The sequence below is a fragment of the Streptopelia decaocto genome (genome assembly GCF_964273445.1).
Source record: "Streptopelia decaocto genome assembly, chromosome: 4".
Classification (NCBI taxonomy): Eukaryota; Metazoa; Chordata; class Aves; order Columbiformes; family Columbidae; genus Streptopelia; species Streptopelia decaocto.
In genome coordinates, this window is record NC_138658.1 from 4,680,851 (window position 1) to 4,698,773 (window position 17,923).

The window sequence follows — 17,923 nt, forward strand, 5'->3', positions numbered from 1 at the left end:
ATTTTAATCTCTGCAGTAATTTCCTTGTCTATCAGGTAATGGAATGCTCAGATCATTCGGGATGGATGCATAGGTCTGACCTAGAGGTTTTCTGTGCTGAGCTGCATGCACTAATCTGTTGAGCTCTCATTGTAATGAAGGCTCAAAGAAACAGTTTCCTTTGTTTTCATTTTATTAAAAGATTGCATATTAAAAGCCATTCAAAAACAATCCAAACCTTTCATAACACTTGTGATAGCAGCAAGTCTTGTAATTCATAACTGGCTACTAAAAGAAAATTGCAGCGTAATACAGAGGATTTAAAGCAAGAATCAGGAGAAGGAAGTAAGAGGGAAAAGATTATTTAATTTATAATCACTGTGCTTGAAGTCTGATCCTTTTATTCAAGGGTGGTAGTGGTGACAGACCTTTTGAAAATGTCTTGGTTTGTATTTCATATCAGTTGTATTGGAGGATAATTAAGTTTGAACTGCTGCTAAGCCATCTGCTACTTAACAATTAGGAATCCGATAACACCAGGACACTGCGAATACTGCAATATAAAATGACAAGTTAGTGAGTGTAAAAAAGCCCCTATGCTAACATCAGCAAATACTGCTGTTTGATGTGAAAATCTAGGCTGTAGCTGTCAATCAGGGCACTCCCTCCCTGCCCCTCTCCAGCCCAAGCTCGCAGCAAAATGATGCAGATGCAGAGAACAAAATCCATGCAAGACTGCAAAGCCTTCACTCAGGATTCCCAGGGCTGCTGTCAATTAATCACCAAATATAGTCCAGGAAGTCCTTGGAGGAGTGCTTAGACACAGCTTTCCGGTTACAAATGGCTCTGAGGGTAAGCTCAGAACAGTAAAGCTTAATCTGTGCTGAAACACTGAAGTGTTTCACTTAGTAAAAATGATCAGCTGCAAGAGGCCTTTGTGTTCAGGTTGACTGTCAGTATTTTAGCACAGCTGGTGGTTGTCCTCACCGCTTCTCTGTTTGTCACACTAAAATTTAAAACCCACATTTACAGCATGCCTGTAATAAGGACAGTCAAAAAATGAATGTGTGCTGCAAATTTAGAATCTGAGAACAAATCTCAGGGGCTAAATTCTTCTGTTACACGCTTTTTGTATTTAGAGCAAGTAGCACCTAAAATAACTGCTAGCAAATGACAATGGAAAGAAAATATTAATGTAATTCTCCAGACTGTCTAAGTTATAAACAGCTAAATCCTTCAGAAAGGGTAGTCCCCACATGTACTAAGATATACAAATCTACTTCCCACTTCTGCCAAGGTGAATTTTCACTTATTCACATCGTTAATCTTGTCAAATGTCTCTGGCAAACAGTATTTCTGATTCCAACACCCTATGAAAACAGTCTGAGGCGTGCATGAGAGCTAAATTCCGAGTCTGCAAATACTAGCTGTATATATACACCAAGTGCTTTAATTTTTGAAAAGCTCTGAAGTTCAAGGTAAACCGCCCAGTGTCTTGAGGCCTAATTGCACTCGGCCTCTGTTCTTTAAGTCAGGAGAGGAATGGTGAGCCGCCCTTCCAGTAAACAGAGGCTATTTCTGTGTTCCCTTGGCTGTGCGCTCTTTTCCAGTGGCTGGTGGGCAGGGACTTACTCCATGTTACCAAACAGCTCTTTTAGGTTATTTAAATAGAACCTTTACAATTAAACAATGTTTACCTCTTCCCTGTCCTTAGCAGATCAAATGCTTCGTTGATTTTATTGAAAGGAAGCTTGTGGGTTATTAATGGATCCAGAACAAACTTTTTCTTCATGTAGTCAGCAACCAGTTTGGGGACTGCATCTTTACCCTTCCAGCCTAAAAAAACCCACAGACAATGGATGATGAAACATTAAATGCTTGTGAAAATAGATAAAACTCATGGCAGCTTAAATTTTTAAATAAACTTTGTACAGCAGTATACCATAATGAATTGTCTTTACCTTTGTAACACAGAATGCCCGCAGGAAACAAGGGACAAAGAGCAGCTATTTTACACTGGGCAAACACAGTAAGTGCTTTTTTCTTACAAATGGTACTAGATAAAGCTGCCTCAAATAGCAGGATGCCGCTCCACAAACCTGATTTGTTTCTGCTGTTTCATTCGGTATCTATTGAATACATTAGAGGGACTGGTTGTGAGTGAAAAAACCTGTTGTAGGATGTCAGTATTCTGTGGCCTTGAGCTCTGTTTTGAGTAAGCCTGGGCTTGCTGCCTGGGAGAGCTCAGAAAAGAGACAGAACTGGGGCGGATGGCAGCTGGCAAGGGGCTGAGCTGGGCTCTGACCTCTGTGGAAATCCAGGGGGTCTGACCCCTGGTGTCCTTGAGGGTCCTGACTCTCCATCTCTACTGCTCTCTCTTTTTCTTCCCCTCTTTATTTCTATCCCTCTCAATCTCCTTTTTGCTCTTGGTCTCTTTCTCTCCCTTCCTCTCTCCTGTCCCCTCATCCTTCTAATCTTTTCCTCGTTTTATCTTTTTCTCCCTTGGTCCTTTTATCTTTCTCCTTTGCTTTTTCTCTTCTCTATTTTTATGTCTTCTTCTCCCCCCTTCCCTTCTCTCTTTTACCTTTTACTCTTTCTCACTCCCTTTTTTTCTCATTTTCCCCTCTTATTTTCTTTCTCCCCTTTTTCCCCCCTCTTTTCCTCTATTTTTTTGGTCTTTTTATCTCTTCCTTTCTCTGCTCTTCTTCTCTCCTCCTTCTTTGCCCCCCTTCCTCTCTTTCTTTCTTTCTCCTTTTCTTGCCATTAACTAACAATTCCCACAATTAATTCCCCCTTGTGCTATTAATATTACTTGCAATAGGACAAGCTAAGCAATGAATTTAGATATATCCCATTTCATTCAAGATGATTTACAGGTTTCCCAAACCAGTTAGATCACATCTTTCCAAGTCCTTACCTCCAAAGACGGAGCCTGTCCAGGTGCGGCCCATGAAGATGAGCCAGGGGTCCAAAGTGATCATTTGTCCCGCGGGGGGCACTCCCACCATCACACTGACTCCGTAGTTGTTTTGGCAAGAGGCCAGGGCTGCAGTCTGCATTGGAAACACAGGGACACCCCAGAGTCATGCAACATTTGTCCCTGGGGTACCAAAGTTTGAATTCCTTCTCCTCTCAGGGCTCAGCTTGTAATTCATTTTTTGTAACTGAAACCCCTTCAAACAATTTCCATTGTATCCACTCACTCTGTCTCTGCTGTCCCGGGTTAGCTACGTCCTAGCTTTGTTCCGCTGCCCCATTTTGTCTTAGTCATTAAAGATAAGCCACTGTTAGAAAGGAGATGGTGGGCTATGTGAAATTTAGCCATCCTGGTTAGGCCAGGGGAGTACGTTGCCTTTCCTAAATTGTTGAGCATGCTCCTATCGCTGCATCTCAGTGGCAGATAGCTGGTTTGAAGTTAGCTTGACGTTTTGCCAAGTTCTCAGCTGCTCACCCTTGGTGCTCAGTGGGTCAGCAAAGAGAGAACTAACAAGCTCACCCCTCATTTGGCCACATCTTTTGGTTCCATACCATGGTTTCGATAAGGCCGACGACCTCAAATGAGTAGTCCACACCATGGCCAGTCATTTCAATTACCACTTCGTGAACAGGCTTGTTGAAGTCCTGAGGATTGATGCAGTCGGTGGCTCCCAGCTCCTTGGCCTTGGCCAGCTTCTCGTTGTTGATATCAATGGCAATGATGCGGGAAGCTCCAGCCGCCTTGCAGCCCATGACAACAGGGAGGCCAACTCCTCCAGCACCAAAAACAGCACAGGTGGAGCCTGGTTCCACCTATAATAAACCATAGAAACATGGCATACTGTTAGTCTAGGTAAAGTACAATGCAGTTTCTTATTATCAACATGTTTTCACTTAAGCCACTTTGTGTAATTGAGAGATTACCTGCTGAGAAGGAATTTGCTCATGCACACTGTACTAGTGTAGTAGCCAGCCATACTGTTATAATCCTACATGTGACTAAGGTAAATGGTCCCTAAAATACATTTGTGAGACCAGGTTTTCATTACATGTTTCAGCTTCAGGTTTAGAGACATTTTTTTTTATGATGCTTTCTATTCCAGTGGTGTTAAGATCCATACTGTCATCCCAGTGGAGAGAGTGCCAGATGTAAAAGCCACATTCATGTATTGCTACAAATGATGAGTGTTCCATTTATAGGTTTCCATGTATTCCTAGCCTTAAGTTACAATAAAACAAATCAGCTCTGTTGTAACATTTATTTTCTTGGGGTGATAAGGCTATGAGAGAAAACTTACTAGATGGTAATAAGTATTTTTAGTGAATTTTGAATTGAAGATTTCTAAGTATCTTAGAGAAACTGAAGTAGGCAAAGAACTAGTATCTATCTTCTTTCCACCCTGAACTCAACAGTTCATATCTCCTGGCTGCCGTGCTGACCGCCTGCTCACAGGCCACGCAATCCTGAACAGACCCCATGAGACACCAGAATCGCTACCGCAATACTCACCTTGGCAGTCTGCACAACAGCCCCGTAACCAGTTGAAAATCCACAGCTAAGTAGACAAACTTTTTCCAGAGGAGCGGCAGGATCAATTTTGGCGACAGCAGATTCATGCACTACTGTGTATTCACTGAAGGTACTTGTACCAAAAAAATGATGGACTGCTTTTCCTTTACAGGTAAATCTAGTGGTGCCATCAGGCATTAATCCATGACCTGAGCCAATTCTGTTTGAAAGACAACCAGAAATAATGTCAAGTGAGGTTTGTTGAATGCGATCAGTTTCGTACACATAAAAATCAAATAAGGGTTGTAGGTAACCCAGGAAAACTCACTCATTGTTAATGCACAGATTACCCTTGGTGCTTAAGCAACAGTTGCACTTCCCACACTGTGGAGCAAAGAATGGAATAACCTTTTCTCCTAGAAAGAAAACAGTAATGACAGAGGATTAAACAAGGTAAACAAGAAGCATGCAGGTAAAAACATGAAGCAAGTGTTTTTAATCCCTAGGCAAACATGCACTAGTAGTGCAGTGCTGGTTTTATCTCCTTCTGCCACTCTTCGAAGAGAAACCACCTCTCTCTGTTATAAAGGACATCAGGAGGGCAAAATTATTATAAATAATTTCAATACAGAAAATTTCAGGTGTCTTTCATAGAACTGAGTCTGAGCTATGTCATAAAACCATGGTAGCTATTGACGTTCCCAAAGTACTCGATCAGCAGTTTATTGCATCTTCTACCTAAGAGGAAAATAATAATACACAGGTAAAGAAACTGGGATAAAAACTGACTGGTAAATCCCTAATAATCTACAAACAGGTAATCCCTAATACAGATCGATTTGTGATTTGGCAGCTCTAAAATGTGGCTAATCCCTGACATGTTGAAAGTCAAAAGAAATCTTTGATTTCCACTAAAAACTGGAAAATGCCTACAGAACATGAAATGACACCATCACCCCCACCCTCTGTTAACTTACAACTTTGACATGGGTTTAATAGTCACTCTGCTAAAGAAACTTTGCATTTCTTGGAGCCTTTTTTAGAACTTCAAGGTGTAAATTAAGCAACATCTGAGAAATATGATTTTGTGTGTGTCTGTGTGTATGTGCATGTGTGTGTGGGTCACCAGGAAACATGTGGCAGCTCGGATTAGACAACAGAGTGATTTATGAACCAGGACATATGAGAAAAAGCAGTTAGAGCTATCACTGAAATGCGCTATATATTATATATATATTCTGCAGTTAAAGCAAAAATCTTTAATAAAATCTTTTTGTATCATACATAACAACCTGCTTTGGACAGACTTCATAGTTCTTGCTAGTACAAAGACTTGGAAGTATGGAGGTGTTAAAAGTGAACTACTTAGGTTTTGTAACAAACTGCCTGCATAAAATTGAGTATTTCTAAGCATATTCTGTGCACTGCATATTTTGTCTTAATAACAGCTCTTAGAACTTTTTCAGTCCCATCAAAGCGTATAGAAATCCTGTCTCATCTTGCAGCAGTTGGAGGAAAATCAGCATCTTTCACTCACTTTTAAAGTGAACTAACTGAACACACAGACCATGCTTTGCTCTGCCTTATTCTTGAGAGAGATCAGCTGTGTAAACTGTGCTTAAAGAATGTGTAGCTAATACCTGGTTTTCTATGACTACCACCAAAGAATAGATGTTCTTAATTCCATGGCAGGAAAAGCACTATGTAGGTGGAAAGCAAGCTGCAGATGTTTTCACCAAAACCAAAAGAAATTGAACAGAAAATCTGACAATAGATCAAGTTTGGTAACACAGAAAGGTATAAACAACATGCAGTGTGCTTTAAAGTATCCTTGAAAAAACTCAACGTGGGAACATTTTCCTCTGCAATACAAGTGCTCACGCGTGCCATCATCTTTGACATAAACGGGGGTCTGGAAACTCAGCTCAAGGTTTGTGTTCAGTGCCATTCTATACCTGGTTTGATCGAAGTCACTCCCTCCCCAACACTCTCCACAACACCAGCTGCTTCATGCCCAAGAATTATTGGAAAGGGCCAGACCAGTCCGCCAGTTGCCACGTGGTCATCAGAGCGACAGATCCCGGTGGCCACGATCTGATTTACAGGAAAGACAAGAACATGTCAGCCTTTAACCGCGTCACATCATATGTGAAAGAAATGGTATCAGCTCTTTGGAGAAGTCACTTGCTTCCCTCCAAAATCATATACGGACACAATAAATCTACTGAGCTCTATAGGGAGTCTTACTGATTATCTGGTAGAACCAGTGTTCTCGCAATACAAATATATATGAAGAACGGAATAAATTATTCCTAGTATCTATATATAAATACATAATAGAAAAAGGTGGTAGTTCAGAAATATTACAAAATTATATAAATATGATTTAACGATCACATACTTGTAAACGTAGAAATATTTTATATATTTTATATTACTTATATTTAGATTCTATTGCAATATATCCTACAATAAGTGTTATATAAAATATGCATTATACAATGATATATTATTATATATAACTACATTATAATGATTACATATTATTTATATATTGAAGTATATGTTACGTATACCAGAATTTAGGCTACACATAGTATTTCACATCACATTTTGCCTATTTCTTTTGAAACATTCAGGCATGTCTTGACAAATGGAGTTATCAATCCCATAAGTGGTTTCTCCTCACTTATGTAACTTGAATCTGATTTAACATGAAAACAGCCACTAAATTCCACTGAGGAAGTTCCTGAAACAGAATCGTTGCTCAATGACCAGTTAAAAAAGGAACCTCCGAGCCCCAGCGAGCTATTTCCTAGCACATGTTCAGACAAATTAAAAGAGAAGTTCTTGCTCCACGCTATAAGAGATCTGGATTTTTGCCTTATAGGAAAACCCAACCCTGAATTTTTTTTTTTTAAATAAAGAACCTCATGATCAAATTTAGGACTTGAAGCCTGTTCTGTAGGAGCTCACTGAATAGTAACTACTCACCTATTAAATATTTAATAGCTGGATCTTAAAAATCAACAGAAATAATTATGGTAAACTGCAAAATAGAATGCAAGTCATAATAGTTTTTACTACCTTTATCCGAACTTCATGTGCTTTTGGTGGGGCAACTTCCACTTCTTCAATAGAAAATGGTGTATGGGCTTCCCACAGTACTGCTGCTTTACATTTAATAACCTGCAAGCAGGGCAAAGGGAAAGGGAATGGCATTTGCAAAGCACCACACAGACAGATTCTTACACTTGTGCATGTGGAACTCTTCCTCCTATCTGGGAGAGACAGAAAATTGCAGGGAAAACAAACAAACAAAAGCAAACAAACAAACCAACCAAAAATCAAACCCAAAGCACAGTGTAAGCCCATTTTTTCCACCACCGAGCTCACGTCTGACTTTGTTCATGATGATCCTCATTGCCCCTTCTCTGTTTCTAACTTCTTTGGAAGATCATTTGTTGGGTTACTGGTGTGTATTTGTGTCTTGGAGATGGCCCACTGAATGATGCCATGTATCAGGTTGTGACCAAGTCTGCATTGCCTGGAACTGCCTGTGTCAGGAACTGACAGGATCGCTAAAAACAGAATTCAGAGCCTAATGCAGGAATAGAATTTTCCAAAATATAGCAACTTCTTAGTATCAAAGCTTTTGAAGCAGAAGTAGAAATAATAACATCTAATTATCAACAAACCGTCAACTGGTAACAAAGAAAAGAATTATTAGGAAATACTAAACATGTGAAATGAGATAGTGCAGTTTCAGCAGCCAGACCTAAAGTAGGAATGAACACAACACTTTGAAAAAGACAAGACTCAAGAGAGGTTTGCACTAAATTTAACATTTCTTGTGTCAAATGCAAGCGTGATTAGCAAAAAATTCAAAACTGAGGCCAAGGATCTCATTAAGAAGGGTCATAATTTCAAGGAAACTTAAAAAAAAAGGCTTATACTGTATTCCACATAGCATAGCAGTGATTTCACAACTTGCACATGCAAAGCACACACAGTGTTTGTAAGAGCAAAGGTAGCTAGAACAGTGGATTGCTGAGAACAAATAAATCTCTCCTCCAACTAGGCACTGGTTAACTCTATTATTCTGAGGGCTGAGTGCCTGTGAACTTTTACCAATAACAGGGTCTCACAGAGGCACCACCAGCACACTATCGCCCAGTTTATCTATTCAGCTGAGCACTAACTGAAGTCACAGCGTTTCTTCCGCTCGTGTGTTGTACCAGCCTTACAAGTTACTGCAGCAGAGGGACAGTAAGTGCAGAAACACCCTTGTACAGAGCATACAGCTTATGCTGCTCGGTCGCATATAAACTGCTTGGCAGCTCACATTATTATTCCAAGATAAACGCAGTGAAAACAAGGCAGTTGAGTTCCATCATAACGCTTCATCGACCATGCTCAGTCCTAGGCTGGCTGGAAGACTGAACTTCACAAATTAACCTACGGTTAATTTTGCACTTGTCTCGGAGTTAAAGCACTATTTTTTTCCTCTCGTTTTGTTTGGTTTTAGAATAGCACAGACAGCTGGCAGTAATGGCAAATGATCCCAGTACTTTCATAAGGCACATTTCAGCAGGGCCTGCAGCCCATCTCTGGGTTCCTGTCCATCTGCCTCCTTGCATGTCCCTGGGTGTATGTCAACATCTCTCAGGTCATGCAAGAAGCAACAGTGGAACTAATCTACATTTCTCGTCACTTACTGTCTAGCAATGATGTGAATACTCATTTCAGTCCCAGCGCAGTACTGCATTGCATGTATACTGACTTTTGGTCTTCATTAACTTAAGCTCAGACTTGTTATATGCATATTAAAATTTAATGACTATCCTAACATCAGTGCAATTACACCCTGAAATTTAATACAGTATTAACACTCTGTATTTTTGGGTTTTTTTTTTTAGAAAAAAACCCCCACAGATATGAATTATAAAGAAGCTAAAAATAGTTTAAAACATTGTGGGATATCAGAATGGAATCTGATAGAGCTGATAAATACCTTAAGCTGAACATTTACTGCATTGAATCATATTTTAAACTCTCCAGTCAGAGATTAAAACCCTGAGGGAAGCTTATTCTTATTCTGGTGCTATTACCTTATGCTGCCTCTTTGTTTAAAAGAATAAATAAATTATTGCCTTGAAGAGTGTAACAACTATGTCCTAGGAGATTACAGTGGCCTGCAAGTAAAGGCAGCTCTTCTGTACCAGCTTCCTCCTAAACTTATGGGGTCCCTGCAAAGAAACCGCATTTACAAACGCATTACTCAGCTACAACAAATAAACTCTTTAAATAGAAACTTTCGCTTACTTTGCCTGCTGTGCTCATGTTGACTGGTGTGTCAGTTTCAAATCTTGCCAACACTGGTCTCTTGCACCAGGAGTTCAGTCAGCTGCAAAGCACAAGTCCTGTCCAATACGCTGGAAGCTGCTCTTGTGAAGTGCTCCTCCAAGTGCATTGCTCTGACCTTCTGACCAGGCCTCCCAGCTCAGAGTCCCACCCCTTAGGCAGCCAAAGCACTAGAATTGAGATAAGTGACCCATCTGCTGAACCTCCCTCTTTACAGAACTTCTGTCTTCTTGACTCCTTTGACATGCCCTTTGCCACCCTTTCTGCATCTCCCCAGTGGTTGCCCTCAGCATCACGGGAAGAATGCATAAGTGCTGTTCTCTCTTTCCAGCTGCCCGGGGGGCTGCCCTCCAAACCCACTGGCCCTGCAGGAGCAAGAGAAGGGGAGAGTGGCTTCTCAGTTCACAGGGGCAGGGACACAGTGAGAACATGAAGGCTTTGCTGAACTACTTTGGTGACACCGATGAGAGCTCAGCTCATCTATTAAAGCATGCTATTGTGCAAGCTGCTTAAGAAACCTACGCCAGCTGCAGCTGTACCTGCTCCTCAATCCTTAGTTTTACAGTCTGGTTACTCAGTGATCTGTTGGAATGGCTTTCAGTGAACAGTGACTAAGGACAACGTGCTGATGGGAAAACAAAAATCAGTAAGTCAGCAAGAAGGGCTGCACGAGGATGCATGTTTTTTACCATGTGTAACATCCTGCTCCATTTGCAAGTGATTGATTGCCTGACCCACTGGTTCCATCAACCCCTTCACTGCTCACGCGCCCACATACTTACCCTCTCCTGGCAGCATGTCCTGGAGCGAGGGCTTGGGTGGAGGAGCCACTGTATGGCTTTGCTGTGGATTTCAAGCCTCATCTATTTTCAAGTTATGCCCAGCATTCTGGAATTAAGATTTTTCCTTCAGAAACAAGAAAAAAGAGAGAAAATACTGCATATAACCTGACTAGTAATTACTACGTATAGCATTCTCTCAGTGTCACCTGTACAACTGTAATTAATTTAAGAAGGGGTGCAGGACAAGGAAGCAGGGAGAAACGCGGTAGATGAATGTAACCTAAGGCAGGTACTTCAGGGACAATGGGGCATTCTAGTGGCCTCAGAGACACAACTCCAGCCTACCAAGGACGTGAGCTGTGTTTGGCCAGGGCTAGAAAAACAGCGGTCAAGAGCCCCTACTAAACAAAGACCCACAGAGCAAAAGGAGAGTCTGGCCTGAGGCTTCCTATGGAAAAAGGCAAACAGAGCCCACGGATGGTGACCTGTCTCCCATCTGGGCAATTGGAGACCTCAGGCTGTTCAGCCATAGAGTTTACTCTGCTCTTTTGAAATTAAGCTCCTCTCCCCAACACCCTCAAGACTTTCTGTAGAATCATTTAGGTTGGAAAAGATGTTTAAAAGCGAGTCCAACCGTTAACCTAACACTGCCAAGCCTGCCACTAAACCAGGTCCCTAAGTGCCATGCCTACATACCTTTTAACCACCTCCAGGGATGGTGACTCAACCCCTTCCCTGGGCAGCCTGTTCCAATGCCTGACAACCCTTTCTGGGAAGATTTTTTTTCCTAATATCCAATCTAAACCTCCCCTGGCACAACTTGAGGCCATTTCCTCTTGTCCCATCGCTTGTTACTTGGGAGCAGAGCCCAACCCCCTCCATGTTCCAACCTCCTTTCAGGCAGTAGCAGACAGCGATCAGGTCTCCCGTCAGCTCCTGTTCTCAGATAAACCCTGTGTTGGCCAAGCTCACATGCGGACACCGTGCCTCTAACCACGTGGATTTTATCTGATGGAAGTAACAAGTGATTTCTCCTGTGCGTTGCTAACAGTACTGAGCTGACAAAATATATTGTTTTATTATACAAAATGGCCGGTTTAACTCGGGAAAGTGTAGGCAATAGCCCTATCACAGAGGATGCCTTGTCAAGTTTAAAATTTGTGAGGTGTGGGCCTCTTAAAAGATCAGTAGTGTGACACAAAAAGTCAACGAAAAAATAATGTCTATTAAAAAAACCCTCTCAATTCTCCTAGTAAGGCCTTCAAAGTAGAAGTGGTGCTTAGACACTACCCTCTTCCCTCTTAGGGCAGTTCACCATGAAAAGAATCTTTCTTTATGCTTAGCTACATATTCCTTCTAACACAATTAAAACATGACACGTCATTTTTTAATCAGGTTTTTATCTTACTTCATCCAACTGAACTGTGGCACTAATATTCTATCTCTGGTTATTTATTAACCTCGGCAGATCCCAGTGAAACGTAGCAACAGAGGCAGAAGGGAAATAACACGTTGGGAGTTTTTAAATGGCTGGTGAGCTTGCACAAAGAACCTGAGAGCAGCGAACAAGGGCCTGTTCGTGCAACTCCAGGTCATCTTTACTTGGGGACTGTAACTTGCACAAAGGACATGCGAAACATTGACCATGCTCAGCAGATTTCAGACAGTTTGTGACAACAGGCGCTGGTAGTGGAAGGTGGTTCTTCAGAAATAAACACCAATGCCTTCCAAGAACACACAGCCAGGCAGTTGCTCATGTGACAATGCCTTATTCATTTTAGTAAGCTGAAGAACAAAAGCCAAAGGTGGAAGTTGCCAATTAGATAAACACTGTGGCCTTAGAATAAGTATTAAAAGAACTTGAAGAGGAAAATAATCCCTAAGGAGAGTACTGAATCAACTATGGAACCCTCTTTTTAAAATAATGCCTTTTATCTTCCTTTTAGGTCTCCGAAAAATCACAGCCAAGTGACAAAATACACAAGAAGAACAAAGTACATCTTACACCACTTGAAATAAAAATGGAGCAAAAAGGAATGAGTATGAATCCACAATTTTACTATTTACTGGCTTCAGGAGTGCCAGTAATAGATGCTGTTGTTCCAGCTAACAGAGCCACCTATTGGAAGAGAAACAATGAAGCTATACATTGCAAAGACGGGTCAAGGTTTAGTCAGCCTTAGATTGGGAAGTCATACTGAAGTCCACCTCTACCTTTCAGAGCAACTGATCACAAGAGAAATGTGCTCTTACCCAAAGTTTATTTTAAAATTTCCATGGAGACTAAGTGGCTACTCACCAGTAACATGAACCAATACCACTAACAGTGCAGCAAACCTCTGATCTTCAGCATGGTTACCTCAGGAGCTGCATGCTGGATCCACAACATATCCCTAGCAAGAAAAAAGTTCTATTTAAATCAAAGAAATGCTGAAACTCTTCTTCAAGTTTCTCCAATCTTATCCTCAAGCACTAAGAATTTAGGAACGCCACCTTCAAGATCTCTTTCTTAACTGGAAAAACAAGGTTTGCACCGTGCACTCTGTCCTGTAGGCAGACAGTCATGGTCCCCAGGAAGCCATTTTGTTGTCATAGTTTACTCAAAAATTAATTAAACAGCAATATTAAAGACTTCTACCTTGCAGTCCCTTTCAAATTCTTTGAATTTCTTGAATTCCTCCTTCCAACAATGCCCTGATGTCTCTTACACGTAGCAAAGATGCAGGTATTTTCTGTTAACTCTGGCTCTCTTGTGCTCTTCCCCTGTCCATAGACACAGAGGACTCATGAGGAACCAGATCCACCATTTCATGCCAACCTTGTTGGCTTTGTTTAAAAAGAAGTGATAAAAGTGCTTTTAGAAACAAAATATACATCTTAACACATGCCCCAGGGGGCCTGATGCTTTGTGGTGTTGTGTGACAACTCAGAATAAGCCCACACTTCATGCTACCTCTGTGCCTTCGTGCTAACGGCCTCTTCTCTGCATGGGCCCTAAAGCAAAGCAAATGGTAAGAGCCCATTCTGGGCAGCAGGATCAGAAGCTCACAGCTGCATGGACCCTTTCTTAGAGCTTCTGCTGTCAGCTGCCTCTTCTTCTTGAAAAGGTTCAACAGCATCTTAACCTGTAAGTTTTGTCATAATGACAGTCACACCAGTCACACTCCTCTTTTTCCCCTCCATGTACGAAAAAACCTCCCCACACTTCTACTTTTTGCTTTTCTCCAGCTTCTTCTGGACAATGTCACATATTCCCACTTCTAGTGAGTACAAAAAGAGAGTCAAAGCTTTTATCCTCCTCTTTATTCCCAAGATGGCTTGCAAACCCAACAAAACCGACAAAAAATTAAATGAGTAGCAGTGACTTGCAGGTACAATGTCCTGAAATAGTTTGGCCTGGAGACCACAAGCTAAGGAACTGTTACGGTGGGACCAAAAGTACTGATTCTGGTGCACGCTCACAGAAAAGGCATCGCTGATAGCTGGGCTTTCTGGACTATGAGCAGTGGTAAGGAATTAAGAGCTTGTGAAACTGAGACGCCCAAAATATCTTCTGATTTAGTGACTGAGTCTATGTAATAACACTTATAAGCTTGGAGGATTTCTAAGGAGACCTGAAAAGTGTTGCAGCCTCAGTACAGCAGGAATCTTACTTTTGTGGGTGAAGCACCATTGGATCCATCTCTAGCAATAACCAGTGGCCACATCACAATGTAGATTTCTAGAGTTTCTGCCTGTTACTAAATTCAAACAGCAATTGCGTGGCTACATTTAAGATCCTAACTGGTACCTGCCCAAAAATGCATTTTGACTCTTACTCATTTAACCCCATGAACCCTACTTGATGATGACAATTTTAGCTGTTGAAACTATGTAGCACTTGTAGTCTAGAAAAAAATCATCCCTAAAATCTTGTCGAAAAGTGTGAATTTTCTTGAACACAACACCCCAAGGTCAAGTGATTTTATAGTCCTATGCACAGCCTTTTTTTTTTTCCTGTGTCCACATGCAAATATTAATTCTCTACAGAAATCAGAGTATTCTTCTCACGTTAAAGAGGAGTGCAAAAAACATAAAGGATGAACCGGAGGCACACAAGCTCTTCCCAGGGGAAAGATGCGGCTGCCATGGCGATGTGCAGCTCGGCCGTACCAACAGGAGCGGTTCTAGAGCCTCCCTGCATCACCAGAGCAGACCAGCTGGGCCACCCCTCGCTTGGCTACAGACCCCAACCCCCAGAAAGACGTGGGTCCCTACAACAGGGAGAGCGTTACCTGTGCAACCAGCAAAAAGGTGCTGCCGACCCGGTGTCCTGCCCGGAAGGAGATCACCTACAGCTCCTCAGGTAGCGAGACCTCGCTGTCCGTCACACCAACACTTACGCGCTCTCCGGGTACCGACTGAGAACTGGGGAAAAAAACAAGAAACACCACAAGTTACATTTTTTTCTCGAGAGCCTGTTAGCACGGTCAGATATAAGACTACTCTAAATAACTGCCGTACACATTGTTCGGAAGTCTTTAAGTATTTTGAATACTGTAATAACATTTTTGGTGTGATTTTATCTACAATATAAAAATGACAGTGCTGGCTGGTAATACCTGCCAAATGTCCAATTGTTTGTGGTATCGCTGCATTTAACTTTACTGATTTAACTATTAACAATGTTGAAAGTTGCTATTTTGGTAAAGTAACACCCCTAACATCCCCAAAACATAGAGTACCAGCAATGACTGTATATAATTCTTTGAGGTTGCTAAATAACTTAGTGAGATTCTACAAGTACATTTCATAAAGCAGTTTAAATTAACAAAGAAAATCCACTAAACAATTTAGTAAAGAGCAGCACCCTCCCACATGCACGTCATTGTTAAAAACCTGTTAGATATAGTTAGTCATTTATAGATAAGCAACATAAAAACATAAGTAGGATTATGTAGAAAATCAGAAGCCCCAGAAAAACATTAAAGTATTTTCTGTTCCTACAAGTTACTTTATAAACTATTTTGAGTATGCATTTAATCTTAAGCATACGGAGAGAATATTTTACGGTATGTACTATACACTTAAAAAAATCATAGGGCTTTAGAAAAGCTAGTTATAAAAGTTGGCTGAGAAACACAAATGCAATGAGGATGTTACACAAAATAGCCGTTTTCATGATTTCAATTATTCAATCAATCCACTACAACCAAAATCAGAAGATGTGTATTTTTACTTCTGATATCAGGACATACAGGTATTTTAAATTGGGAAAAAAAAAAAAGGATGAGGTTGCCATAAGCTACAAACCATTTCTATGACCTGTAGCTTCCACTCTGCCTCCTCGTGCACTGAAATGTGATAATTCATGGACAACACGCACTGACCTTGCCTTGGCTGGTTTGCCAGGGCATGGGATGTTCTTAACAAAAGGCCTTCAACTCTGGAATTTATACTTTTTGTTTTCAGATGGGCAAGCCTCATCGTGTCTGTTGACTTTCTGTGCACATTGCGAAATCTGTCAGTTCACTTGAGCTTTTCCCCTGGTCAGGCATAGTTATGGAATAAAAATATAACCCTGCAGAACATTAAGGGCTGCTTCCAAAGATGTCCTGTCCTTCCCCAGCCCTCTTTTCTCCACATAGGCTATATAATATGCTATAAATGCTTACTCCATTCTCAGCCCATCCAGGCTCTTACAGCCAGCAGCTCATACAGGTGAATTTCTTAGTTTGATGTAATTAATTCTGGATAATCAAGAAACAGATCAGCTAAATCCTCTGCGTGAAACGTGCAAGGTGCCTTCAATAAATCGCCATTCTTAGGAGGTTTGTTCCCAGTCTTAGACGTTATGGTACTGAGTATCCTAAGCAAGTGCCAGAGGCACAGAACACTGTGAACATTAGCGACAGCTACTGTAAGAAAGGAAGAACAAAACCAACCAACCAACACAAATAAAAAAACCACCAAACCAAGCCAACAAAAACCAACTAAGTTAATGGTAATATTAGCTACTAGTTTATTATTCAATCTAAACCAAAATCTATAACAGATACCAAATATTGAGACATGGGACTGCCTCTCTGCATACACAGCCCTTAGTAAAGACAAATATTAAAAAGGCCTGGATGTCTCTTCTGCCATCGTCACTTGTCCCTGCACTTCTTGTCACAAGTCAGAAGGCAATTCACTCCCCCTGCTTTGATATACTCTGTTACCACTAAAAGGTCTCAGATATGCACCACAATGAGCGGCTGAGCTCCAGAGCAGAAAAGGAAATAAAAACAGCTGGGAAGTGCCCACGAGCAGCACTAGTTGCCCAAGGTAACTACTTAGGAATGGAGCAGCAGGTAACTTGCTTCCACTCTCTTGTGCTTAGAGCCTCTCCAAATTGTACGTGGAAGGGAGAAAAATAACAGGAAAAACAGTAACTGGAAGTTTCTGCTACCTTTCATTCTATGTGAGTTCATGTTCTTTACTTCACCTCCAGCGTTTGGCCTCGGGCAATCAGCAGAAGAGCCAACCTGCTCTGCAGAAAGACACGCCACAAGAGAGTAAGGCAGGTTACACGCAGATACCCATTTCAAGTCAGTGTATGAACCTCAGTTCGAGCGCAACATGTGGGAGGACCAGCAGCACTCTCAGTCCGGCTGCTCGGCAGAAATGTACTACGACTCCAGGAACAACCCCCATCCCAAGATGGTCCGTCACATCAGAGGTGAGAACTGTTGAGGGGCCACACGCTTGGCCTGGGCAACTGCCCTGGCAAGCACAAAGAGAAATGCGAGTGAACTGAAACTGTTTCACCAAGACAACTGTTTGGGATTTATTTTAAGCTAAAATAGTTTATTTCAAGCTAAAATAATTTCTTCCTCTTCTGTGCTCACAACTGTACTGTAAACACTGAAGACACGTTGTCACTATGATTTTCTCTATTTCACTCTCACCAAAATAACTCTTGTACCTTTCCAGAAGCAACGTATCACACAATGCAGCATTTAAGTAAACCTGGTGGTTTAAAACCACCGTGCTGTGTGCTACATCTCGCTGTGATTGCTCTGCCTACCCCTGAAAGGAATACAGCCAAAATCAGCGTGCCGTCTGCATCAGCAGAAGGAACAGTACTGCTAGGGACCCTGAATGTTTGCACAAAGACATCTTCCTGGCAGCAGCTGAAAGAAAACTGTTGAAACACGGACAGATTTACACTGCACAAGGCACAGAAGGGTCACGCAGAGAAAAATATCTCTACCAAGTTCTTTGGGGACTGTTAGAATAAGTAGATATTGCATCAGGGTTGGGATTGGTAGTTGATGAATTGGTGATATAA

At 41.5% G+C, this 17,923-nt stretch overlaps 3 protein-coding genes across 8 annotated transcripts in view; 1 reads left to right on the top strand and 2 right to left on the bottom strand.

Moving 5' to 3' along the window:
* On the bottom strand, nt 1-14,928 carry LOC309439345 (alcohol dehydrogenase 1-like). 6 transcript variants are annotated; one of them, XM_082051814.1, is made up of 12 exons: nt 13,250-13,647; nt 12,911-13,004; nt 10,612-10,735; nt 9,791-9,872; nt 7,553-7,654; nt 6,421-6,559; nt 4,794-4,881; nt 4,466-4,685; nt 3,508-3,768; nt 2,897-3,032; nt 1,677-1,815; nt 1-532 (listed from the first exon to the last, which is right to left on the bottom strand). In XM_082051814.1, the coding sequence occupies exons 4-12, from the start codon at nt 9,806-9,808 to the stop codon at nt 499-501; spliced, it is 1,137 nt and encodes a 378-aa protein (XP_081907940.1). In that variant the 5' UTR covers nt 9,809-9,872; nt 10,612-10,735; nt 12,911-13,004; nt 13,250-13,647; the 3' UTR covers nt 1-498. The 6 variants fall into 6 exon arrangements, with proteins under 6 accessions (XP_081907940.1, XP_081907936.1, XP_081907938.1 ...); XM_082051810.1 differs by lacking the exon at nt 13,250-13,647 and adding an exon at nt 14,886-14,928 and having other exon boundaries at nt 7,553-8,046; nt 9,791-10,735; XM_082051812.1 differs by lacking the exon at nt 9,791-9,872 and having other exon boundaries at nt 13,250-13,648.
* Nucleotides 14,924-17,923, bottom strand: part of TRMT10A (tRNA methyltransferase 10A) — a 25,837-nt gene continuing 22,837 nt past the window's right edge. Inside the window, exon 11 of the transcript XR_014183971.1 lies at nt 14,924-15,018. The gene's annotated coding sequence lies outside the window, so the exon portion shown is untranslated. The remainder of the gene's footprint in view (nt 15,019-17,923) is intronic.
* LOC309439071 (uncharacterized protein C4orf17 homolog) overlaps nt 17,212-17,923 on the top strand; it is a gene marked incomplete at both ends in the record, with an annotated part of 5,354 nt that continues 4,642 nt past the window's right edge. The window contains one exon of the mRNA XM_082051199.1: nt 17,212-17,311. Within this exon, the coding sequence (XP_081907325.1) occupies nt 17,212-17,311 (100 nt within the window). The remainder of the gene's footprint in view (nt 17,312-17,923) is intronic.

Coding starts and splice junctions, on each gene's coding strand:
- LOC309439345 (XM_082051810.1), bottom strand. CDS start 7,840: ATGGGCTTACACTGTGCTTTGGGTTTGATTTTTGGTTGGTTTGTTTGT. Junction 4,882..6,420: donor AGTGACTTCGATCAAACCAG/GTATAGAATGGC, acceptor TTTTCTTTCTAG/GAGAAAAGGTTATTCCATTC. Junction 1,816..2,896: donor GACAGGCTCCGTCTTTGGAG/GTAAGGACTTGG, acceptor GGGTTTTTTTAG/GCTGGAAGGGTAAAGATGCA.